The sequence below is a fragment of the Sorex araneus genome, chromosome 10 (assembly GCF_027595985.1).
Source record: "Sorex araneus isolate mSorAra2 chromosome 10, mSorAra2.pri, whole genome shotgun sequence".
In the NCBI taxonomy this organism is placed as follows: Eukaryota; Metazoa; Chordata; class Mammalia; order Eulipotyphla; family Soricidae; genus Sorex; species Sorex araneus.
Window position 1 is genome coordinate 49,223,586 of NC_073311.1, and position 26,899 is coordinate 49,250,484.

General features: G+C 41.8%; 1 protein-coding gene across 1 annotated transcript in view; it reads right to left on the bottom strand.

Annotated features, from left to right (window-relative positions):
- Positions 1-3,324: 3,324 nt before the first annotated feature.
- The window catches only part of LOC101549854 (alpha-2-macroglobulin), a 45,305-nt gene continuing 21,730 nt past the window's right edge, over positions 3,325-26,899 (bottom strand). Inside the window, exons 16-36 of the mRNA XM_055118153.1 lie at positions 26,221-26,388; positions 25,306-25,420; positions 23,576-23,696; positions 22,437-22,665; positions 21,021-21,147; positions 20,551-20,672; positions 19,962-20,013; positions 19,565-19,648; positions 19,099-19,275; positions 18,679-18,766; positions 17,076-17,232; positions 15,860-15,934; positions 14,740-14,920; positions 13,033-13,262; positions 11,541-11,759; positions 11,263-11,390; positions 9,894-9,984; positions 6,036-6,104; positions 4,680-4,782; positions 4,212-4,253; positions 3,325-3,465 (exon numbers count right to left, since the gene is read on the bottom strand). Coding sequence (XP_054974128.1) covers positions 3,449-3,465; positions 4,212-4,253; positions 4,680-4,782; positions 6,036-6,104; positions 9,894-9,984; positions 11,263-11,390; positions 11,541-11,759; positions 13,033-13,262; positions 14,740-14,920; positions 15,860-15,934; positions 17,076-17,232; positions 18,679-18,766; positions 19,099-19,275; positions 19,565-19,648; positions 19,962-20,013; positions 20,551-20,672; positions 21,021-21,147; positions 22,437-22,665; positions 23,576-23,696; positions 25,306-25,420; positions 26,221-26,388 — 2,595 coding nt within the window. The 3' untranslated portion in view covers positions 3,325-3,448. The remainder of the gene's footprint in view (positions 3,466-4,211; positions 4,254-4,679; positions 4,783-6,035; positions 6,105-9,893; positions 9,985-11,262; positions 11,391-11,540; positions 11,760-13,032; positions 13,263-14,739; positions 14,921-15,859; positions 15,935-17,075; positions 17,233-18,678; positions 18,767-19,098; positions 19,276-19,564; positions 19,649-19,961; positions 20,014-20,550; positions 20,673-21,020; positions 21,148-22,436; positions 22,666-23,575; positions 23,697-25,305; positions 25,421-26,220; positions 26,389-26,899) is intronic.

The window sequence follows — 26,899 nt, forward strand, 5'->3', positions numbered from 1 at the left end:
AGGGTAAGGCTGGCCTCCACCGCTCACAAGCATTTCTCTATCCTCCAGTGGAAGCTGCAATGAAGCCGCAAACGAAATGAGGCTGCTAGTATATGACAGCTCCATAACCGCTGGCAACTTCCATCTCATTCCGCATCGCTTCGCGGGTCAGCCAACCACTCGGACGGGTCCCCTGCTGCAGGCGGGCGAGGTAAGAAGACGTGGTCAGAGAGGAGCGAGCGGGCACCTGGTCCCCGGCCGCCAGGTGCGCCGCTCCGGGCGAAATGGTATATATATATATTTTTAATTTATTCTTTTATTGAATCACCATGTGGAAAGTTACAAAGCTTTCAGGTTTAAGTCTCAGTTATGCAATGCTCGAACACCCATCCCTTCACCAGTGCACATATTCCACCATGAAATGGTATATTTTACTTACTATGTTTCTTATTTTAATTTCTATTGGTGCAATAGTAAAATTTTATTGTATTTTTTTTTTGGTTTCTATGGGGGGGGGGTGACTGCAGGCAAGCTACCCGTGGTATAGGAGGATTCGATATGCCAAAAATAGTAACAAGTCTCACAATGGAGACATTACTGGTACCCGCTCAAGCAAATTGGGGGGTGATGTTTGGCTACTCCCAACTGTGCTTAGGGCTTACTCCTGACCTTGTACTCAGGGATCACTCCTAGCAGTGCTCAGGGGAACGACCCTATGTAGTGCAGGGGTGAATCAGGGCCGGCCATGTGCAAGGCAAATGCCTTACCCATTGTACTGTATCTCTGACCCCTTGATTCTTTTTAGTTGACTGATTTTTCACTGTAGATTTATACACATTTTGACTATCCACTCACTTGTTAGCTAGGAAATTTGTCTTGTTGCAAAAAATGCTGCTATCCTAAGTATCAACTTGATTGTTTTCAAATATTTAGGATATATACTTAGAAGTAAACTTGCTGAATCATGCTTAACTTTCTGAGGGATCCCAAGCTTATCATGGTGGCTTTCCTCTTCTTTCCTCTCCAGAGCCACATTCACTCTGTTTTATTTCCTTGCTCTTGCCCTTCGATGTTGTTATGATGCCCAGGGCTCACACACATGCTTATTTTGTAGTTTGTGTGTGCATGGTGATGCTCTGGCGATCTCACACCAGGCTGTGGGACTCACACGCTGGGTCAAGGGCTGCCCAGGGTCCCTTCCTTTGGCTGTGTTTCTCACACACACACACCTGGCTGTGGTGCGTCTAGAAACTGCTTGTGGCCCTGGGGATCCCGGACAGTGGAACTGCTGACACGAATAAGAGACTTGCCAGCGTCTTCTCTATGTGTACCAAGTCGCTGGGAATGCAATACACAGCGTCACACTTGCACAGCAAATGCTCTAGCCATTGAGTCATCTCCTTCCTCGTCGCCTCTGAACCCACTTGGCTTCCAGGACTGGCTGCTGTCATTCTTCAACTAGATTACCTGGGGAAGTTCCTTTTGTTAGTCCCACCTTTCAGGAGTTTTATTGAGGTACAATGGACATACAGCAAGCAGAACAAATTGAATGAGAAATACTTGGGAGGTGAAAAATGCCTAAATTATATAAGAATATGTTGATATCAGAGTAAACTATACAAGAATATGTGTGTTTAACCGTTTAAAAAATATTAAAAAATTTAAACACTGGGGCAGGCTTACGTGAGTGTTTTTTAAAAAAATTTTTATTAGTGAATCACTGTGGGGTTCAGTTACAGACTTACAAACTTCAGTCATACAATGATCGAGTACCCATCCCTCCACCAGTGTCCATTCTCCACCACCAATGGTCCCAGTATCCCTCTCACCACCCCCACCCCATCCCCTCCACCCCACCCTGCCTCTGTGGCAGGGCATTCCCTTTTGGGAGCTGTGGTTTGCAATAGAGGTATTAAGTGGTGGCCATGATTACATGAGTGTTAATGGTAGGATTTCACCCTTAGAACATTCCAGCAGCACATCCTCCACCATAATGTCTCCTCCACTTCTCTCCTAATTGTCCTGATGGCCCCATCTGGGAGTTGCCTACTGAAGACCAGTTCTCAGTTGTCTTTGGGAATCTGCAATGCCCCTACTACATTTCTTTATATCCCATGTATGTGAGAGATCATTACATGCCTGTCCCTTTCCTTCTATTTTTTTAAATTTTTTAAATTATTTTTTTAAAATGAATCACTGTGAGGTACAGTTATAGACTTACAAACTTGGGTGCTTACGTTTCAGTCATGCAATGATTGAGTATCCATCCCTCCACCAGTGCCCATTCTCCACCACTCCCACCTCCGCCCCGGCCCCCCCCCCAACCGCCTCTGTGGCAGGGCATTCCCTTTCTCTCTCTCTTTCTCTCTCTCTCTCCTTTTGGGTGTTATGGTTTGCAATATAGGTATTGAGTGGCCACTATGTTCAGCCTATATTCTACTTTCAGCTTGCATTTCCCATCCTGAACATGTCCCTCTCCTTCTGACTTGATTTTAGCATGATACTCTCTAGATCCATCCATATAGCTGCAAATTGCATGATTTCTTTTTTCCTTATAGTCAAGCAGTATTCCACTGTGTGTATGTACCATCGTTTCAAAGTCATTTTGAATTCTTTATCACAAAACTTCAGCCATATTAAACCCATGAAGATCTGTATTCTTAGAACAACCCTAGCTATATATCTTCTCCCTAGATTTCTGCTCCTCTTTCTGTGTAATAGATAATGTAAAGAGAGACTGTGAGTTCTGTAGCTGTCTCCTGGAGTTAGTTCCATCCTTTGATCTGGCTCAGAGTTGGAGAAAAATAGACATTCACGTAACATTCTGTTTGAGGGTTAATTTCTTCATGAGAACTAGGTTCTGTATGTATCACCCCCCAACTTTCTCGGTCTAGCAACCTTCACTGAAATTGAGACCCAAGGTTAATAACTACTTGTATCTTTCAGTCAATAATGGATTTGGTTCTGAGGACATATAACTGCCATACCAGGTCAAGCACTAATTGATTATGCAGTTCTCAATGTAACCTATCCAATTTTGTGTTTTATTATTCCCTGTAAAACGTGGAAAGACTTTTATGGTCAAGGCAGTTTTTTTTTATTTGTCCATAAAGTGCACTCACCTTTTTCTTGGGGTTCTTCGTAACCAAGCACATGTTATAGTCTCTGAATAGATAATCTAATTACTTATTTCCCCTGACACCCCATGGGAAATTCATTTGGATCAATATCACTGTAAGACTTTCTGTTCTGGGAGTTATCTAACTCCTTGATTGCTATGAATACACTATTGGGAATTATGCGGAAGTGTAATAACTGTTTGTTGACTGAACGAGGAAATGGTGATAGAGATTAATCAAAAAACAATTTATTCATGAAAAATTCAGAGATACAAAAACTCTCCTCTTCTATGGAGTTCTGAGTTTGTGGCACAGGGACTCCAGCGGAACTGTTTTCATTGGCGTGTCCCTTAAGCATTTCCATGATCTGTGGGAGTGGAAAGAAAATAAAATTCCAGTTCATCATAGTGCTGTTTACTCTAGCCAAGACCTGGAAACAAGCCAAGTGTCCAAAGACAGAGGAGTAGATAAGGAAGATGTAGTTTATATACACAATGGAATACTACTCAGCTCTAAGAAAAAAATGGAAGCTTGCCTTTCACTACCACATGGTTGCAACTGGATCATACCATGCTCAGCAAAATAAATTGGAAGGAGAAAGATGATCTCATTCACATGGGATCATGTTTTTCATCTAAAGAAACACAGCAGGGGAATAGACAATGTCTAGTGAAAGCAAACTCTTGGACTCTGGTGACAAAACTAGGTAACCCAGAGGTAGGGGAGAGAGCAGAAAGGGTCATATGTACTGTGGGACAGGAGTAAGGGCACCTTGCATACTCCTAAGTTAAAAACATTTATAAACTAATGTTACCTCAATTAAAAAAAAAAGAAAATTGAGATAAATTTTGGTTTACTGAGCAGATAATGTTTCTTTTTTTAGATATGGTTTGTCTCGTGCTTAAAGAAACCTAAGTATATTGGCACATCAGACTATCTATATGTAGTCAACCACCAATCCTCTCCCCAAGAATGCGTTTTCCTATAGTACATGTGTTGTGAGAAACATTTGAGCGAGTTGCAATGGAAAATATTTAACCAGAATTGGATGGAGACTTGAAGAACAACACAAAGGGGATCTCAGTGCATTTGGAAGAAGTATGAATTCCTTACCTTTGCTGCAAGGAGCACTGTACTCAGCAACTGCAAACTCATCTGAATAAAAACAAAAATCATTAGGAAAGTGAGGGAGGAAGAAACATCTTTGGAATATTGCGAGAGGAATTGTACCAGACACATCAGCATTATTCACTTGATGTGATTTTTGCTACCTAATATTATCTTTCCTAGTACATAAAGTGTTTTCCTGAAGGACCATTCAAATTTTATAGTTACTTAAATTTAACTGTTGTACAGTTGACTGCCTGAATAAAAGCAGGTTAAATATCCTACCAGTGATTTTGATTAGTAGTTGATGCATTTATAAACACTCTAGGCAGCTTCTCTAATGAGTGTGTGAAAGACAGGAGAACAAATGGAGTGAAAAGAGCAGTTAGAATAATCAACAGCCTTAGCACATTTTCAGACCTACATTCCTGCAGGTAGGGATTTCATTTTTTGGCCGACGTTGCTGTCACTCACCAGTCTCATAGTAGTCATAGACTTTCACAATGGCCGGTTTCAGGTCTCTGACAGGAATGTCTTGCACAACCGTGAAGGAAAAGCTTACAGTCTCATTAGTCACCTGAAAAGCAAGAGAGAATGAAATGACTGCCCAGAGAGAGTCTGTCTTTCTTTGAATTAAGTTCAAGAACTCATGTTTCTAATTTTTTTTTCAAACTAATAGGGTCCTAGTTAGTTTCCTGCCCACATGGGAGAGCCTCGAAAGGTCCCCAGGTGTATTCATATGCCAAAACCAGTAACAAGCTGGGTCTCATTCCCCTGACCCCGAAAGAGCCTCCAATGCGGCATTGTTGGGAAGGACGAGTAAAGAGAGGCTTCTAAAATCTCAGGGCTAGGACGAATTGAGACATTACTGAGACCGCTCGAGAAATTCGACGATCAATGGGATGATGATGATGATGATGATGATGATGATGATGATGATGATGATGAATAGGGTCCTAATTTATGCAGAAAGTTCTCAGAATGAATGAAAATATCCCCATGAAGGCCAGTAGATGGGTCTCTTTATGGGGTCTGCATGATCTATGTTTTATTTGGTTTTTGTTACTTTGGGAAGCTAGATCCTTTTAAAACTGATTTCAATTTATTTGTATAGGGACTATCCTCACAGTGCTCAGCCCAATAGTTCAGTGTTTAGGTCTGAACTCAGGATGCTGATTGAACTCAGGGCCCAACACATGACCGATGTGTGCCCCTTTCAATATCTGAAGATTTGGTGAAGTATCCCTTCTCTGCCTCAGAGATATATTTGCGCTTTCTTAAACAGAAATATAAAAGATTGATCATCACATCCTTAAGCTTTGTAAAATTTATAAACAATAACACACATAAACATATGGATGTATAAACTATTGGTGGGCAGCTGATTTTTCTCTTGTATGGTCAAAATTCTTGCTTAAATAAATAATACTTACCATTTTTAGATTGTGGGTGTAATGCTGACTTTCTTTGTATTAAGCTACATGCAAGGGAAATGTCCTACCCTCTATACTACTGCTAACTGACTAGTCCTAACTTCTGCATATTACTCAGAACCATTAAGATAGCTCGTGATACTATGCAGACATTTTGTGGAGAAATATTCCTTTGGGATATTCTAGAAATACCTCTATTTCAGTATTTCATTAAACGGTTTCTCCCTTCCGTCCCAGAGGAAATGTAAATAAAGGAGAAAAAGAGCATTCACTGGAATAAAATTGGAATTCTCATTCTTTTTAGCATGAAGATATATCTAAAATGCTTTCATTTATTGCCAACGCAGTGCTCTTAAATAACAAACTTTACTCTTGAGCTCGAGTGGCAATCTCTTACCTTATCCAGGTAAATCAGAACATGGTTGTTGCTGATTTCGGTTCGGCTCACATGATTAGATCTTTCAAGCTGAAGATATCAAGATATGACAAACATCAATTAACAAAGAACCCTCACCCCTGGGAGAAGTCAGAGGGGGAAATAATTTTATTTAAAAATCAATTAAAAGATTGCATGTTTTTCTTCCATCTCCAAACCTCTTTAGTTTTGTAATGGTATAAGTCAAATATATGCAGATGTTTCCCTCAAAAAAAAAAAAAAAAGATTGCATGTCCTTCTCTCCCGGAAGGGAGCATAACATGACACTTGCCATAACCATGCCCCCAGACCCCGAACCCAACTGTTTCATTCGGGGCAACCCAGAGCGGGGGCGGGTGAGACCCCTCCCTGCCCCAAGGGACCCAGTCCCAGCAGCCAAAAACTTTCAGAACTCAACCGCCACCATGCTCACAGTCACTCTCCACATGCTCGAGACCACTCTCAACCACGAGCAAACCTACTCCTGGACCATGTGGCTGCATTTGTGACTGTGCGACACCTCATAGGACATATCCTACCCACACTCCAAGAGTACCACACTACATTTGATGGGCTTCAAAGCAGGTGGCAACCAATCTTAGAGGGAAATATTGTTTTTTAAAAAAGATATATATATATATACACACACACACACACAAGGCTCAACCTTTAACAACATGTTAGTGATCTCTTAAAGTAGGGCTTAATGGCCCCTGGGTGAAATACAACAATCTTCACACTCTTTCCTCTAAGGATACTTTTTTTGTGGCATTTTCAGTGGTTTTTGATAACAAACAATACCAAATGTATTATTTGGGTTCTGCTTTGGGACAGGGATTGGGGTTCAGGATGGAAACATTCGAAATATGGTGGTAGGAAGGTGTAATGGTGGTAGTATTAGTGTTTGAGTATTAAATGTAATCAAATATTGTGAACTACTTTATAAAATAAAAAAAATTAAAAACAAAAGAAAAAATCAATTAAAATTTGGTACAAAATTAATGCCCAGAGTAACTTACTTTTGTCAAATGCTTCTTTCAAATAAAGGCAATGATGTGGCAAAATTGAAAGACAAGTTCAATAGTCATGTGACATGAGACCTACTGTGAAAAACTTCTTTTCAGAAAAGGGAACTAAATTCTTAAACTTTGCAACTGTCACATTTCCATATCCAGCTCACGTTTGAGTCCTTCGTGACAGAAATTTTCATTTTCACCTTTTTAATTTTCGCTTGTTCTCACAGCAAGTTCATTTTTAACTGAACTTCTGTAATATTTGTCGTTTATACAGACATTTTAATGTTTATCTCAAGAGTCTAAAAGCTCCATGAAAGTAAGAACCAGCAGATGCCTTTTTTTCCCTGGTAGGAACAGCTCTAAAAGAAGGGTTGCCCGCATAAGACACAGAAGGTTGCCCTTAAGTTGCCCTTTGAAGGCTGCTGGGGTGACCAGGACACTTGTTAGTCCACAACTCTTGGAAAACTGAATGACTGTTAGTCCCAATACCCGCTATGCAGTGTTAATCAGTGGTGGAAGAACTGTATCAGAACCCTGGGTCTCACTCAATCAGGAGTCTGGAGCAATAGTATAGCAGGTAGGACGTTTATCCTAGCATGTAGGCAAGCCAGGTTAGATCCCTGCTGTCCCATAGGGTCCTCTGAGCCTACCAGGAGTAATTCCTGAGTGCAGGAGTAAGCCCTGAGCACTGCTGGGTCTGGCCAAAAACCAAACAAAACCAGAACAAACCAAAAATCCGTGGGAGTCAACTAGTCATCTGAAGTTTAGTAGTAAGAATGGGGAAAGGTAACAGTTAATCCTAAGCCTTTAGGAAAAGAAGGATGTTTTGTAGACCACTCTGGGTGTAGCTAGGAGTTCTTATAATCAGTTTGGGATTTTTCCTGGCCACACCTGGAAGTGCTCAGGGCTTAGTCCTTGTTCTATACTTAGGGATCACTCCTGGGAGTGCTCAGGGGATCCTACGTGGTGCCAGGGATCAAAGCAGATCCAGCCCCAGGCAAGGCAAGAGCTTTAATCCTTGTAATAGTATTTTTCAATTTTCTCTTTATGTCTGATTTTGAGGTGGAGGGGGGTTTTAGTATCTTTCTGATTTGGAAGAAATAATTTATTATGAGGGGATTAAGCTTTGAATTGTCAAGCATTATAGATTTTTTTACATGTTTTAAGCTTGGTTTTTGTTATAATAATGTGTATGATTGTGATATGTCTATAACCATGTCTGCTACTATGGCTTCTGATTTTCATGTCATTTTGGAAAGATATTTATATTGATTCCATAAAACTCTTCACCTGGGTTAGCTTCTAATGCTTTTATGGTTTTTAATTCAAAATTTTAAATCATAAGTATTTTTTGATTTGAAATCTTAATGTTGCCTATTTATTTGCTATAAACATGCTATTATTTGCTAATAATTGTCCATTAATCTATAATGCCATTTGTACATATGCTGTATTTTCATCTGTGACTAGCTCCATTTTTGTTCTGTGGGTCTGTATGTCTCTTCTGATCCCGTCTCATATGTCTTTTCATTGGAAGAAATTACAGTTTAAACTGTATATCAACTTTAATAAATCAATTTGGGGAGAAAAACTATCCCTGTAATATCTCTCTGATCTTTTTTTTTTTTTTGCTTTTTGGGTCACACCCAGCAATGCACAGGGGTCACTCCTGGCTCATGCACTCAGGAATCACCCCTGGTGGTGCTCAGGGGACCATATGGGATGCTGGGATTTGAACCCTGGTCGGCCACGTGCAAGGCAAATGCAATGCCCTACCCGCTGTGCTATCACTCCAGCCCCCTCTCTGATCTTTATAATCAGAGTTTTGTTATTGTTGTTTTGTGTTTCTGGGGTTATACCTGGTGTTGTTCAGGGATTGCTCCTAACTCTACCTGCAGGGATCACTTCTGGCGGGACTCAGGAGACCATATGGGGAGCAGGGTATTGAACCCTGAGCTGGCCACACTCTATCTTTCTCGGACCTAGTATTATTTTTTTTTAACAGAAGTAATTTGGCTACAAATCTGTCACAAAATTTTGAGATCCTTTTCTACAAAGTTTAATAAGGTGGTGGTGGATGGGCAGAATATTAGCTGAGTTTGGATGATGTAGAGTCCTGTAGCACTGTAGTCCCATTGTTCATCTATTTGCTCGAGCGGGCACCAGTAACGTCTCCATTGTGAGACTTGTTGTTATTGTTTTTGGCATATTGAATATGCCACGGGTAGCTTGCCAGGCTCTGCAGTGAGGGCGGGATACTCTCAGTAGCTTGCCGGGCTCTCCGAGAAGGACAGAAGAATTGAACCCGGGTTGGCTGCGTGCAAGGCAAACGCCTACCCGCTGTGCTATTGCTCCAGTCTGATGTAGAGTCCTAGACTATTATAATTTAATTGATAAATCTTTTTGACTTCATTATGGTGTGAAAGAAAGATACGTGTAGGAAGCACACTTCCAGTCTGGGGTTTTGATCTTTCCCCAGGATAACAATATGCAGAAAGATTCACTCTCATGAGAGAATGGGGAACCAGCAGCTAATCCCAACTCCCAGGTAGCTACATGATCATGTGTTACACCTTCAGTACAGTATCCAGCAAATCGCATGTTAACACCTAATCATGAAACAGGTTTTGTGTTTGGTGTCTTTGCTAGTGCAAATTTATAATTAAGCAGATTTAGTGTATGACATACATTCTTAGTCTAATAGTTTTTTCAACTTATAATGGGTTTGTTGGAATTTGATAGAGGCTGATTTTAATATTAATATTGTCTTTAACTGAAGATTCATGAATCACTGAATGACACTGCCTCCTGGGTCGAAACTTACCATTTTCACTGTTGGCTTCAGGGGGATGAAGCCAGAGACCATCTTCACATCAGCGATCGCCATGTTGGAGGCAGGACGGCTGCCTGTGTAACTGAAGATCCGGGAAGAAAGTAATCAGGGTTTGCAGTGTTATGAAATAGCCTATTTATTTATATTCAGAGGAATCCTTCCCTGCCCTGAAAGGTCACACCGACATCTCCCATATATTCTATGCAGTGATTTAGAAGACTGAAGGCATCAGTACCGATCAGGAGTCATTGAAGCCACAGAGACTAGGTCTACTGTAACCTGATGAATCAGAACTCTGGTGTGTGGACTGTACTTAAGTGTGTGGATCTATATTTTAAGAAAGCTCCATCCAAGAGATACCTAGTTGGACCTGAGACCTCTACTCACTACCAGTTATTTTTCAAACATACTTTTTCTTAACATCCTTCCGGAATATTAATCCCAACTGGGTAAAATATTCCTGAATACAAATACTTTTTGGTAAGCTCTTAGCTATTTAAATATTTTCCCCCACTTTTTTTGTGTGTGTATTTGTTTGGGGGCTAACCCAGCACTGCTCCCCATTCAGAGATAACTCCTGGAGGGTGTCGGGGACCATATGTGGTGCTGGGGATGGAACCTGATCAGACACATTCAAGGCAAGTGCCCTACACGCTGGACTATTTCTCTGCCCCTTCTAAATTATTATTATTTTTTTATTTAATTTAATTAATTAATTTATTTTTTTGCTTTTGGGGTCATACCCAGTGATGCAAAGGGGTTACTCTTGGCTCATGCACTCAGGAACTACTCCTGGCAGTGCTCGGGGGACCATATGGGATGCTGGGAGTCGAACCCGGATTGGCCGTGTGCAAGGCAAATGCCCTACCCGCTGTGCTATCGCTCCAGCCCCCACCCTTCTAAATTATTTTATATAAAATCTAAGATTTGTTTCCTTATAGGACTTCTACCTACAGAGATGGTATTTCCCTTGCTTCAGGCTTTTCAAGAATTCTGAGTACCTATCTGGGTAGAGCAAGAAGTGATATAAAAGATTTCAGCATAATACAATAAAATCAGGATGAATCATTATATTAAAAATTTAGATCAGAGACTGGGGAGTAAATATTATTTTTTTTCAGTTATTCCTAAGGGGAATCAAGAATCCTTGAATAATGAGGTTTGGCAATAATGGATTCTGAAGGCAGGGAATGTATAATGTAAGCCCCACCTTCAATAAATTCAGTTTTAACGTGAGTACACATTGCTTTTTTTTCAATAAACGGAGTGAAATATTACCATCACACCATGCAACAGAAGGATTTTCTGCAAGAAGACTAGTTGCTGTAACAGGATTAGTTGACATAGTCAAAGGTCTTACCTGACATTGAGTGATATCTGGAAGCTAGTATGGGCTTTGGGTCCATCACAGGTCTGGGGCAGAGTGTGGACCTCCAAATCAAACGGATAGACTTCCTTTTCTGGGAGAACATTGTATTTTAAAGATGTCTGCGGAACAGCAAAAACAACAGGATGTCTGTGTTTCTCTCGTGCACAGTATTCTTCTCAGCTTCCTCGTTTCTTTCGCTCCACTGGTGGAGCAGACGATTCTCAGAGAGAAGTTACTGTGGACCTCCATCCCCGCCCGCCCCCTCTCACCTGGAGATAGACACATCTTTCTCCTGTCACAGCCATGCTGTATTCTCCAGGCACCTTTGGCAATGGGATCTGCTGTAGCAACAGGCGGTTGTTGTTATCCACTTGGAACTTTGTGGAGAATGCCTCCGAAGACTGAATGGACACTTGTGCAGCTTTCGCAGTCCTGGTGAAAGTGGCAGTGCCATACTTGGACAGAGCCTGAAGAGCGACAACTGTGTCCTGAAAGAAGCAAGTGAGAGAAAGGGTAAGGTGTGGAAAACCTCGCAAAGACCACAGGCTCGAGTCAGCTGCCACAGAGGCGATGTTGGTTGGTTCTTGCTACTTAAATAATAGAGTTCTAATTTCAAGATGGACTGGAATCATTAGATAGGTAATAGAATCGCACCTGTGCTTTGGACTGCAGACCGTACAAGTTTACTTAATTGATCAGAAAAGCAATCCTTTCTTCAATATATGTTGAAGAGGCTACATGGATATATTTATCTACGGGATCATTTATTAGCATTAGCTATTCGTCTAAGATTTCTTCCTTGACAACTGTGCTTGAGTCTGCCACCATTCTACCTAGATTTCATCTGCTTCTTCCCAAGCTAAGCTCTCCTCTCCCACTAAGGTCAGCCCCACCCGAGAGTCCTTTGCAGACATTGTCAGTGCCATGTTTCAGTTATCTTCAGCGGAAACAAGATCTTGTGTTATTGACCTTTGCGTTTGGCTCTCTCCTTTCCAATGGAAGTTTGGATTTCCCCTGATACATTGGCATAGCCACAAATCTCACCAACACTGAATATGGATAAAAACCTTTATAACTGATAGATCTTTAAGAAATAAATGCTAACTGTCTGAACAAAATTATTTTTTTCCATTCAGAGTTCTTTATGCTCCTAATACATGGATGTTTTTATGTGAAGAAATGGGAGGGAAAGCATGAAATGTATTAAAAGAAAACAGAAGAAGATGACCCTAGAAGGTGAAATTTGAGTGGTGCTCCTGGGAGCTCTAAAACCAACTCCTAGAATTTCAGGAATGGCAGATGCCAAAAGTGTTCTGCTGTGGCCAATGAGTTTATGATGTCCCTGTGCCCCACTCTTGCTCCATGAAGGTAGAATTGTTACTGAAAAGAGAAAAAAAGATAATAACAGAGGGAGTGTGCGCCAGTCCTTAGCATTCTCTGCTCTCTTGAACTTGAATTTCTTAATATATTTTTGTGGGGGCTCTCCAGCAGGGCTTGTGGATTAAGAGGCCACTCTCAATAGTGCTTTAGCCAGCAGTGACAGTGGGAGGCCATGGGGTATTGGGGATCAAACACAGGGTCTTGTGCACACAAATCATTTGCTCCATTTTCAAAAAGCTATTTCCTTCCTTCTCCCAATTTCAAATGCTTTCTGACTGCAACTAATATTTTCCTCAATCCAAATCATTTTCATCCTTTTCCCCCCTTTATGTATTAGATGTCTTGTTCCAATATTTCGTTAGTTAAAGCCTAGCCACCAACCTGGGTGGAGGAGAAGCCCCCCTGTGAATTCTGTTGCTTTGTGATCCACCTCACAATGTGGGTGGCAGTCGACAGCTCCTCTGAGGTCGGGGCAGGCTGGGCTGTGAGGTAAGCCAGGAGCACGTAGGACGTCATCTCCACCTCGGCCGAGGGAGCCTGGGGTTGGTAAAATTGATCCACTGGTGCCTTGGGTTTCTGTTTCTGAGGTCGCTCCCAGTGGATGGAATTATCTACAGGTAAGAAAAGAAGATTTATAAATGACAATGCATTTATGCTTGATTTTAAGTGAAAGTGCCAAAGCCAGTGGTGAAATGCACCAGGTGGTGCTGAGGTTATTCCAGAGTGCTCAGGACTGACCCCTGGTGGTGAGCTAGGGATCTACATGGCACCGGAGATTTGAACTCCAGTCAGATGCTTTATCTCCTGTATTACTTCTCTAGCCCAGAATTATTCTGTCTTGAAATTATTCTAGGTGTTGTTCCTTTTGCATAAATCTGAATTTGGTTTGTTTCTCTCTGCCAGGCTAAGGCAGACGATGTTTCTAACGTTAGAAGGTAAGATCTGAAACAAATGCACAACAGCAGGAGTAGCTGAGGAGAAAAAGAGCATAGCGAGTTTTATGATGGGTTGTGGTAACTTTCTAATTTTGATGTTTGCTAGACCTTATGGAGGGTAAAAGTTTTCTAAAGAGTTTTCTTTTAGAAATTTCTTGAGAGGGACACAGAGGAATGAGAGAACGGGGCTCATTCTCATTAGATCTGAAAAAAAAAAAAGAAAAACTGAGTAATCCTTATCAAAGACAGACAAGGGTGAGAAATGGTAGTGTCTGACAGTGCTGTGGCAGCAAACTGCTCTGTGGAGAGGAATCGGGGGGATCCAGCCAAGAGGAAAGCTGGGCTTCTCCTCCTCCTCAGCAACTCAGTCCTCCAAGTATGACTCAGAAATGCTTGCACACCCGCCCGCCCACGGAGACTGAAGGTGAAGTTTCTCTGAAGCTGCTGTGCAGACGCAGCACATTAAAAAAGATCCATGAAGGGGCTGGAGCGATAGCACAGCGGGTAGGGCGTTTGCCTTGCACACGGCCGACCTGGGTTTGGTTCCCAGCATCCCATATGGTCCCCTGAGCACCGCCAGGGGTAATTCCTGAGTGCAGAGCCAGGAGTAACTCCTGTGCATCGTTGGGTGTAACCCCAAAAAAGCAAAAATAAGAAATAAAATCCATGAAGAGAGACTTCATATAAATGATCACGCTTTTATATATTATAACATGTACAGCTGTGAACTTGAAATCTCAGTACCTACATAGATAGGGCAACACTTATTTGCATAATTTTGAACTTAAGGGAAAATAAAAAGCCAGCAGACAAGAAATCAAGAGGGAAAAATAATAAAAGTATGATACTATTTATACAATAATGAAAATCTTTTTGTGGCCCTAAACTTAAAATAATGATATTTATAAGTGTGATAAATACTGGCTAGTGTGATCAAGATAACAGCTTCTAATATACATCCAATCCTTGCCTGGTATGTTGTCATATAATCATAAAGGTGAAAACAAAGAAAATAATTACACGAGTGCATTACCCTAACTTATGCTCATTTCATAAGACTCCTTTAATACTAGGAGTTAAATACTGTTTCCATGAGGTAAATGCTATTATTACCCTCACAGAGGCCCTTAGAAGATCTCAAGTATACACTCACCTGCCTTTACAGCTTCCGTGTCAAGTGATGTGAGAATTTCCTTCCTCTTCTCCTGGTTACCTGCCAAGGCAAATGCATAGGCCAGCAGTGCCTTGGTGTAGACATGGCTTCCATGGGCGCCCTCCTTAGCTGACTTCCAGGCGGATTCCAGGCAGAACAGAGCATTGCGGACAATAGGGTGCTGTGGAAGGAGCCCAAGAAGGAAGCTGAGTCTTGGGAACAGCTGAAACTGGCATTCCCAGGCCCAACACAAACCTCACAGCACAGAAGGTAAAGAGGTTTTGAGAACACACTCATCCAAGTATGCTCCACTGTAGGATAGAAATAATAGTATTATCTGATGTTATTCTTTTCAGAGTTGTGTGTGTGCGTGTTTATGCATGTATGTGTGCCTGTAGTTATAAAGTTAAGGGTGTTAGGAACATTGGGACATTGCTGGAACTGGAGCGATAGCACAGTGGTTAGGGCTTGTATGCAGCCGACCCAGGTTCGATTCCTCTGTCCTTCTCGGAGAGCCCGGCAAGCTATGAGAGTATCCTGCCCGCATGGCAGAGCCTGGCAAGCTACCCGAGGCGTATTCGATACGCCAAAAACATTAACAAATCTCACGATGGAGACGTTACTGGTGCCTGTTCAAGCAAATCAATGAACAACGGGATGACGGTGCTACAATTCCACATACTGACCCAAATCTCTGTTTATCTAGGAAGTATTGGCTTTTCACAGCAAAGCTGGAGGCCACATAGTACAGAGAGGAAGACACATGCTTTACGTGGGCCCAACCCTAGTTGATGCTCAATACCACACGGTTCCCCAAACATGACCATTACCTGGTACAGCTCTGGAAGTCCCTGAGCACTGCTCTGGTGGGTCTGGCAAGCCCCCACCACAGTGCCTCAGCTGCACATACCCTGGTCTCTGCACTCAATCACGGCACTGATTGGCCAAGAATCACCAGGAGGGGCCCTAGGCACTGCTTGGAAGCCTCGGCCTGCCCCTGGGTGGGCCAGGAAAGTTAACGTTGGTTCTGGCTCTTCGTGGAGATTATTTCAGACAGAAGGTCAGCAGTGGCGCTGCCAACAGAACCACTTCTCCCCCCGGGGACTCAGGTGATACTCACAGTGACAGGAAGAGGAACCTCCAGCAGGGCAATGGTGATATAGGCAGAGAGAGTCACTTCATCCTCTACTCCTCCCTGCAAGAGGGTGTCGGTGGCAGAAGAGGAAGGGGTGAGGTTGAGGAGGAGTTGAGGGAGAGGAGAGAGTCACCAGGAAAGGAAGAGGAGAGGGAGGGACCGAGAAAGAACTTTTAATCACCTGAAATCATTCTTATTCCATTCTGAATTCTGCTATTCTGCAACTGATTCTTATTTATGTTCATCCCATGGGACAAAGTATCACAACCAACCTTAAGTTTCATGCCCTATTTCTTACCACTATAATTTTCTTCAGATACTCTAAGGAATAACTCACTTTAAAAAAAATTAAGATAGTCTTAGTTATCTTTTTTCAACTGCATATATTCCGATATGCCTTTTCAAAGAATATGTGATCACTCCACACCCACCACTAAGGTGCCAGGAAGTTCCACCACACCCAGAGGAGATCTCTGCCTTCCTCCCCCTAGGAACCAAAGCCCCAGGCCTGAGTCTCTAGGTTTGTTTCCTTTGTCTGTTCACACCAGTGCTCTGATTCTCTATCTCCCTCATTATGAGCGGGATGGCCTGATACTTGTCTTTCTCATGCATATTTACTTTAATTACCTTCAGTCTTCTGTTGTCACAAAAGGAGCTGATTTCATTGTTTTTGTCCTGGTTGGATAGGATTCTATTGTGCACACATACACCACATTTTCTTTATCAGGTTATCTGTTTGGGGGAACTTGTGTTCTTTCCACAAGTTGCTTATTGTAAACAGTGCCTCACTGAATTATGGGTGTGTCTAAATCTTTTAAACTAATGGTTATTTTTTCCTGGGGTGTGTGTGTGATTTTTGAATAGGTACTTTGTGTAATAGCCGGCATATGTACTATATCTTAAAAAGTATTTTGAGGGACTGGAGATATAGTACAGTGGGTAGGGCATTTGCCTTACATGCAGCCAATCTGGGTTCAATTCCCAGAATCCTATATGGTCCCCCGAGTACCGCCAAGAGTAATTCCTGAGTACAAAGCCAGGAGTGACCCCTGTGCATTGCCAGGTGTGACCCCAAAAGGAGAAAAAAAGTATTTTGAGAGTTTTCTACACTGTGTTTCACAGAGTTAGACCAATGAATCCTTTCATTTTCTTTCAGAGGATATAATGAACAATTCAAACCTAGCTGCCAAGAGCGCTTTACCTTCATGGCATTGTTGAACAGTGACCCAGAGCTCTTGAAACAGCCATTGTCTTTCTGCTTCTGGGACAGCCAGGTGAGGGCTTGGTTGATGTGTGCTTTGTCGATGTAGATGTAAGTTTCAGCCTGGGCAAAAGTCTTGAGCACAAAGGCCGTGAGCCTGAGCAGGGGAGGAAGCGATGATATGGGTACTCTTGTAATGGCTTCATAGTCACGCATTTCCTCACTATGAGTTACCCACCAGGCCTTCTTGTGTATCAGAGCGCTCACCTCCCTTAGGCTGTTTGAGGAATATGCTAGACTTCACATTTCCCTCCTGAGTCATAACACATTTGCTATAGAAAGCCTAAACACTCTGAAAGTACTAAAGTACTGAGGTTTTCTTTCTTTTTCTTTTCTTTCTTTCTTTCTTTTTTTTTTTTTTTTTTTTTTGCTTTTTTGGGTTACACCCAGCATTGCTCAGTGGTTACTCCTGGCTCTACACTCAGGAATTACTCCTGGCAGTGCTTGGGGAACCATATGGGATGCTGGGAATCGAACCCGGGTCGGCCACATGCAAGGCAAACGGCCTACCCGCTGTGCTATTGCTCCAGCCCCTGAGGTTTTCTTTGAGTAAGGCTTCAAACTTTTCTCTAGAAATTTCCTTCTAAAGGAAAGAAAAATTTTCTCATATATAGTTCTTACATAGACTGGAGAGATAGCACAGCGGATAAGGCGTTTGCCTTGCACGTGGCTGACCCGAGTTTGATTTCTCCATCCCTCTTGGAGAGCCCAGCAAGCTACCGAGAGTATCTCGCCCGCACGGCAGAGCCTGGCAAGCTACCCGTGATGTATTTGATAGGCCAAAAAAAAAAAAGTAACAATAAGTCTCACAATGGATACGTTACTGGTGCCCACTCGAGCAAATCGATGAACAACTGAACAATGGGATGGCAGTGCTACAGTGCTATAGTTCTTACATGAAATAACTTCTGAATGAAGCTTTCCTTTGGGGATAAAAAAAAAAACACTCTTTTATAGCGTTTTAAAATCCCCAAGGGGCTGGGTCTGTCTCACTTCCTCACTTCCTTACAGAACTTATTTTTTCAGCCAAAATAAGCATCATCTAAAATAGTTTTTGTCAACCTTTATCCACCTGTAGACTGGCACCTGCCTGCATACCAGTTCACAGACTGGCTATAACCACTGTGGAAGACTACTGGTTTTCATCATTTCTCCACCCATAGACCAGCCCTGGCTCATGGACTGGTGGTTGAAGACCATTGATATAAACCATGTAAATTAAAGTTAAACGGTTTATCTAGAAATTATATATATATTCACAGGCTATGTCATTTTAAAATGCATGATTAAAGAAGGTATTTTTATCAAAAATTAGATAATTTAGAAAAAGTGTCTAGGTGTATGATTACAGGAAGAATGTTGTAGCTAAGCCTTACTTACATATATTGGAATCTCAATTTTTCTTCTTTTATATCTTGCTAATCTTATTGTATTAACCAACCTGGTTTAATAATACTTATGTGACAGAGTTCCTGGGACTTGTCAATACATTTTTTTAAAATCTTGCACAAAAATAGAGCTTCAAAAATTGCCTTTTTCTTACCAAGTATTACCCTTGCCGCCACCGTACTGCTCGCCGAAAGCACTATAGGAGCCATCATAGTGCTTGTAGTTCAGTTGTCTCTGGTAACCTGCGGTGGAAAGTTCATGAAACAGCATGGAAAATTATTTATGCTACTGCCAGAGAATTCCCAGAGTTCCTCATCCTCTCTCATTTACCACCTAGTCTATGCTGCCACATGTTAGACTATTAAATGAATCAAGTCCTACACATCTTATTGGAGGTTAGAAGCCACAGCTTCCATTAAATTAATGGTCACAGTGTTCTCATCATAGTAACTGCCGTAGAAGGGTAAACTAGTGTATCATAGTGAGAAGTGACTCAACTCCCCCCCCCCCCCCCACCACACACACACCCTGCAATCTAATCTGTTCTTAGAATAGCTCTGAAGTTTTCACTCACCAGTATTGAGGTAGCCAACGGCCTTGGACTTGACCTCTGGAGTCAGCTGCTGGGTTTCATTTAGATAATTCAAAACATAGATGTTCGGAGCAAAGAGGACCATATTCTGTTCTCCACAGCCATAGGGCATTTTGAGGAGATTTTGTGTGTTCCTCATGGCAGAGCCCAGAATATCTCCTAGGGAACAGAGACATGTAACGTCAGAAAAGATGATACATTCGAGCGGGAAAAATAAAAAATGATGATACATGCGATTTTATCAGAATTACTAAAAATAAATTGATAATCACCTGAGATAAAGAATTGTGAATTTTGGATTAGGGTAAGTTTTTCAGGCATAGACATATGTTTGGGAGCAATAAATCAAAAGAAAAAAAAGAAAGTTATTATTTTGAGTATTTATGGAAAATAAATATAGTGTAAACTATCAATAGAGTAGAATGTCAAACAAGGGCAGGGCACTCACCCAAAACTGAAAATGAGGCTCTAGCAGATTCATCAACTACATTTTGTGGCAATTTCAGAGCCAATTTTTCAGATACTTCGGCACCTAGAAAAAGACACAAACATGTGGCCCATTATGGACATTTCCGCTGTCTTTTTCTGAGGATATCCAAGAAGCAGAAGTCAGAACTAAGCATCATATCTAAAGTTCTGAAGCGGTGTCCCTCCTAATGTTCTATCTTTTTTAAATCAAAGACCTAAGAACCAATTCCCTCATTTGGCAATTGAGTTTCTATTATTTTTTTTTTTTTGGATTTGCCTTAGAAGGAAAATAAAGGATCAATGCCAAAAGTACTCTGAGCTTCAAAATGTCTTACAAACTTTAGTCTATGTTACCTTGGTCAATGGCTGACTCTTACCTGATGCACAGAGCAGGGAGTTGAATGTTGTTTCTCTCTCCAGTCCTTCAGGCTTTAGATGGAAAGAAAAACGGGTTAGAATGAGAATGGACCGACTTTTAGGACAAAGAGTATTGATAAGGTAATTGCATACTTCTTGAGGGTGAAGAGAATTGAAACCGATTTGCCAATACGTTGTGCAAAACTTCTATGAGTTAAAACAGTAAAAGAAATACATGGAAGGGGCTGGAGTGATAGTACAGCAGGTAGGGTATTTGCCTTGCTCTGGGCCAACCTGGGCTTGACTCCTGGCATCCCACGTAGTCCCCTGAGCACTGCCTGGAGTAATTCTTGAGTGCAGAGCCAGGAGTAACCCCTGAGCACTGCCAGGTGTGGCCCCCAAACAAACAAACAAAAGAAAAGGAAACAGGTGGGCCATGATAAAGTCAGGGAAAATTATGAATAGAGAGAATGCTAGGGTCAGCGATAGATGCTCTGAAATATTTTTCGATCATATTACTTAGCCATCCTATCTAAGACTCGGAATTTCCTCTGGATTCACCAGAGTTTGCTGACTCGCTGTACCCCATCAAATGCCCAGGCCGCTCACCTCCACCAGCAGGGGCTTGATGACGGTGTCCTTTTTCCCATGTTCGGGGACCACGGTCTCTTCAGTCCCACAAGGTTGTCCAGACTTGACGGCCTCGGCACTCACCGTGAAATTCACACTTCCTGAAGAAAGGGAAAAAGAAAAGACCCAGGAGAGATGAGCACCGTCCCTCTTTCTTCTCCACTGCCAGGACCCCAACATTTGCAAATGCTCCATGCTTTGTAGTGTTTATTTCTTGTTCTGGAAAAATAGAGAATAAGCATGGGGCAGCCCAAGCTAGAGGCGAATAATACTGAGAATACACCGTGGAGACGGAGGGTAGGGATGCAGGCGCAGCCGCCTGGAAATCCTAGAATGAAAATCTTAGCATCTGGGGGGATCCTGGCCTAAGGAAGGGGCGCTGGATAGAAGGGTCCCACAGACAGAGAGCATCCTTACACGGAGACCCATCTCAAGAGACTGTGCCTCACCTAATGACTTTGGGGTGACCGCCCAGGACACGGTTTGCCGGCCGTTCGCACAGATGCAGTAGGTGTCTTGTTCCTTCTCCTTCGGGACAGCGAGGAATGCAGGGGAGGGCTCCAGCTGCACACTGACCTGAATGAAGCCATGCACGGGACAGAGAGATCATTAGGAACGGGGTCCCAAGGAAGAGCGCTTTAAAATAAAGTACCCTGGGACGTTAGATTTCAGGTCGCTGGATACTGGAGATGATCAAAGCAAAACCGGAGAGCCATGGAAGTGGACCTGGCATGTTAAATGTTGGTAGTGGTTCTTTCGGAGTAAATCTTCTCTTTCCTCTGGTAAATCCAGGGGCAAGAGAAGGTCATTTCCTGTGGGATTTCTCCTCTGGCCCGGCCTAGGAGCCTGGCCATTTCTTCGGCTCCACTGGCAGAGTGTCCAAGTTTCAAAGACAATTATGGTCTCAGTGGAGGAAAACAAGATGGAATAAAATCAGTGATCAGTGGAAAGTTAAATCCATGGGATGTCCGTCTTGAAACACTGGAGACTCTTTATGGGAGAATGAAGGCTGCTGATTTGTTTTCACACCCTGCAAGTTCCTAGCCTTAAGAGGCTATGGCAAGGGTCAGAAACGTGTTTGATGCAGAGATGCTCTGGACTTTAAGCCTGGCCGACTTCACCAGACAGGGGCAGGAGTCATCCACCTGCCCCCTAAGAACCCCGATGGCTGCCAACTTCCAGAACCTAATGAGAAGTGCAGGTCCATGAGTCCAGTGATGGCAAACTCCAGGCTATTGTCCAGAGACACAAAAGAATCTCCGAACCAAGCAGCTTGCTGCAGAGATTTCTCTAGATCCTAATGATCTAAAATTATACAATTCCAGGAGCACGTGGCTGCTCTTGCGTCTGTGTGACGTATCATGCAATTCATAACAAGCAATCAAAAAGAGAGTATGGGGGAGATTGTCTGCCACAGAGGCAGAGGAGAGGGGTGAGGTGGGGGGGGTACTGGGGACCTTGGTGGTGGAAGATGTGCACTGGTGGAGGGCTGGGTGATCTATTATTACATGACTGAAACTCAAACAGGAAAGCTTTGTAACTATCTCTCTGTGATTAAAAAATAATAATAATAATACATAATAAAATAAAATTAACATTCTGAATAAAAAAATAATAATGTGGCATTCATGCCCAATTAAATCAGCTTGATCAATGGCTGAATAAATAGCAATACTCCTACATTAAAAAAAAAAGAAACGTGTTTGAAGTCGAAATCTGGTAGGCAGTGATGACATCAGCAGTAGTTTCTATAATCTGTGAGAACAACTTCAACAGTATGTCTGATACACAAGAGTTTGTATTCCTAGGAATGCAAATTTTAATTTCCTTCTTTATGGTTTAGCTTTGGGAAGAGCGGTTCTTACCCGGATGCATTTGGAAAGGTAGTTCAGGACAGTGGCCTTGAGGGTGAAGGCCTCTCCCCGGATCACAGAGTAGGGCATCGTCAGCTCCACAAAGAAGGGCTGGAAGGCTCGGAGAGAGGCGGGAAGGGAGAGACCCAGCCCGGTGTCCTGGGACAGGCAGAGGGCCCCTGCCTTCCACTCGGTGATGGTGTCAGGCACTGTTACTTCCATTTCAGCTGCTCCTGATGCACTGTGGAAAGAGGCAATGTGAAAATCAGATTCAAAGCAGGTGAATAAGTCCTTCCTGGAATGGGAAACTTCAACACATTGATGCCAGCACTGGTTTGCAGCACCAGTGTTAGGTGATCAAAATAATTCCATTCTCATGATTTGCATGCACACTCAGGTTTGAAATGGGAAAGTGTAAGTCCTTGGTTTCAAACTCTCTCTTCAATTCTAGTGTATATCAGAGCTTCCCAGAGATACACAGTGACAGTGGAATTCGACAGACAGTAGAGTTAGAACCTAGATAAGTGATTGGAAATGGTCCTAAGGACTTCCTAGCAATGTTCCCTGAGGGTAGAGGAATAGTTTGCAATTCTAATACTACTATAATTATAATTAATAATTAATTAATAATAATATATACTTTGTATAGTTGGCTTGACTTATATTGTGATGTACTTAAGATTGTGATGAAGCATCTCTTATAGGTGTCGACCTGTGTAGAGCCTGGTTATACTTAGTCCTTATGCCCATTTTTCTGGAAGTATCATTATGCCTTGAAAATTATTTTATAAGCCCTGATACAATTATCTTACTGAGACTTCATAACTGAAGGTTATGCTAAAGCTCTTCTAGACATAGCATTGTATATAAAAGGAACACTTAGATATTGAAAAAATTATCTAAGAATGGAATACAATAATAAATGCATACTGTTGATTTTTTTTCTTTTTGGGTCACACCCAGCGATGCTCAGGGGTCACTCCTGGCTCTGCACTCAGGAATTACTCCTGGCCGTGCTCAGGGGACCATATGGGATGCTGGGAATCGAACCCGGGTCAGTCGCATGCAAGGCAAACGCTCTACCCACTATGCTATCACTCATCACTCCAGCCCCATACTGTTGATTTTTATGTATGAAGCAAGTTACTTACTCTACCATCACCAAGTCCCAGATCCATGTCTCGGGAAAATACTTTCGCACTGTCTCTTTGGGAAGCTCCGGAAGGCGTTGTCCAACATTCATCATGGAACCTCTCCGAAACTCAGCTGTCACTGTGGTGGGTGAAGGTGGAGGCAGAAAGAAGATAATACTTTAGACTGTAATAAGTGCTTCAAAACTAATCAACAGGATCAGGGCCTGTGCAGAAATTAACAGAGGAGTCTTGGGTATTAGGAGAACTCCTATTTCTTGAGATATTTTAGGTAAATTATGGAGGATTAGATAGGAGTGAGCTTAGAGTGGGGGTGGGGGACACTTAGAAGCAGAGGACACAAAGGCCCAGAAGCAGAAAGGGATAGAGGCAGTAGCGAGTCTTCAGTAGCTTCTGCCCACGGTTCTACATCTCCACTGAGGATCAAAGGCAGGAATCAAAATTCCCACTTGGTGTACTTGTACAATGAGGCAGCTAAGGAAAGTGTGTTCAGAGGTTATGACAGCATCTTTGTGAAACAGTCGAAGAACAGCAAGGGTCGAAAAAGACTATTCTCCTAAGTGTATCAGAGTTGCAGAATTAGGGTCTCTCGCTTTCACTGTCTTTTGTTCATGGTGTGCTGGTGAATATTTAGCAATTAGTTCTGTGGAAAAAATGTGCATGTGTGTAATTCTCCATGTATACCTTTATGGATGGAATCTTGTTTATACAGATTAAATTATGGAATATACTTTACAAAAATACACAATTAAATTTCACGTGGCCAATTCTCAGTGAACATTTTCCTTGATTTTTAAGAATTTTTATTTGTCTTCAACCTATATTTATCCTCGATTTGATAGTACCAGCTTAGAATAAAATGCTGGATTGTTATCTGATTCATTAAGGAAATGCCCTCTATTGGGACCGGAGGGATAGCACAGCAGATAGAGCATTTGCTTTGCAAATAGTCCACCCAGTTCCACCCCCGCCACCTCATACAGTCCTTTAGCCAGGATTCATCCCTGAGTATAGTGTGAGGAGTAAATCTTGATCATAACCAACGTGGCTTCAAAACCAAAATAAATAAATAAATAAATTTTAAAACAAGAAAGAGCCCATTTTATTGATCTGAGTGATGCCAGCTTGACTGCTGGCTGGGGTTTTTGAGAGGTTAAAGAACTTCTTTACTTAATTTGTGAGATTGTTGTTAGGACTTTTGGCCACTGTCATTGCTGTTTACATTGATCCTGCACCCAGAAATAATCTCTGTTTTAACTGCTAGTATCTCCTTCACTAGGAAAGTGGATTCTTTATGAATGAATTCTCTCTAATTCTGTTTATCTATGCCTGTTCTCAAATACTTTGCATAGTCTGTCTTGTTTTCTCTCTGGCTTTGCATATGTAGAACAACTGGGATCTTGGATTTGCATTACTATGTTCCTTTGAGCAAGAGGCTTAATCTAGTTGAATCACCATTTTTTTTTTCTTTTTGGGTCACACCTGGTGATGCACAGGGGTTACTCCTGGCTTTGAACTCAGGAATTACTCTGGCGGTGCTCAGGGCACCATACGGGATACTGGGAATCGAACCCAGGTTGGCCACATGCAAATGCCCTACCCACTGTGCTATCGCTCCAGCCCCACAAATCATTTTTTTAAACCATAACTTATCTTTAAAATATTCTTGTAGCTGGTTCACCCTATCAGGTGATTAATTTTCAATGCACCAATGATAACATTTTTTTTACCTGGAGAAGCCATTAGCCTTTGAGATTCCTGAACGAGATAGTACTGAGGCAGAGGCTGTGAACAAACTTGGGGTCTATGAATCTCCGAATTGGTGAATACTTTTAAACCCATATCCTGTGAAGAAAAATTATTCACTAATCAGTACATAAACATTATAAAATAAAGATGGTCACATATTTCTTTTCATTGAACTTAATAAACAATCCAATTAACTCAATATTTTGCTTAATATTTAACAAGTTACATTGCTCAGGAGCTATTTATTTTTTATTTTAAATTTTTTTATTTTTTTGCTTTTTGGGTCACACCTGGTGATGCACAGGGGTTACTCCTGGCTTTGCACTCAGGACTTACTCCTGGTGGTGCTCAGGTGACTGTATGGGATGCTGGGAATCAAACGTGAGTCCGCCACATGCAAGGCAAACGCCCTACCGGCTGTGCTATCTCTCCAGCTCCTCAAGAGCTATTTATGACTGATTCTTTGCTCAGGGGTGATCTCTGGTGGTGCTCAGGAAACCATAGGTGTTGCTGGGGATCAAACTAGAGGGGACTACAGGCAAGGCAAGTGTCTTACCTCTGGTACTATCTTGCTACTTCTGAATATTAAACTTCTAATGTTCAAAAAATCTATAGAGGGATACTGGCATAGTTGTTGAAGTAAAACCCAAGAATGACAATTTCATTCATGGATATTATATTACACAGCAAGGAATTTTAGTAAAATGAAAGTAAGTCAATTAATGGCCCAAACTATACCAATCTTGACTTGTTGATATTAAAAGATGTGCAATTATAGAGAAATTACCTGTCCTTTCTAATTATTCTTACTATGCTATCAAATATTAAATACTTTTATTCAATATATAGTATTTTGTGGACCTTAAGAATGACAACCTACAAGAGTAGGGATTTACCTGTAGGAAGCCATACATATCTTTTTCAAATGTATTTGATACTGGAGAGTACATGATACCATTAATATAGACATTCTGCTGATCAATACAATTTTCGCTGTCTTCTTCCTGTTGATTCAAACCCTCAGGGAAACTATTGAGGTCTTTTACTGGTAGTAGTTTATAAATCTGACAAAGGCAAAGAACAAAAAGGCACATTTACTTATGGTTTATCTTTCTTAAGTACAAAGAAAAATAATGAATTTTCCTATGAGTGCCACTATTGCACAGAATATTCAGAGAGGAAACAACTTTAAGATGTTTAATGTTTTTAAGAGAAAAATTGAAGCATTCACACTTTAAGATCCATAATACTTTGTTTCACAGCTCAGAGATACATTCTAGAATAAATGAAAACTTTTGTTAAGAAAAATCGAAATGTTTTATATTAAAAACTTTGTGCAAAGCTTTGAGATAAAAATTTCTTCCTCCCATGTGGTGGTGACTTCGAGGTATAGCAGAGTCCTGGGTACACGTTCAAGGCATGTGGCACATAATTAAGGTATATCTTCTTTTTTTTTTCGTTTTGGGTCAGACCAGGCTATGCATAGGGGTTACTCCTGGCTTTGCACTCAGGAATTACTCCTGGCGGTGCTCAGGGGACCTTGTGGGATGCTGGGAATTGAACCTGGGTCGGCTG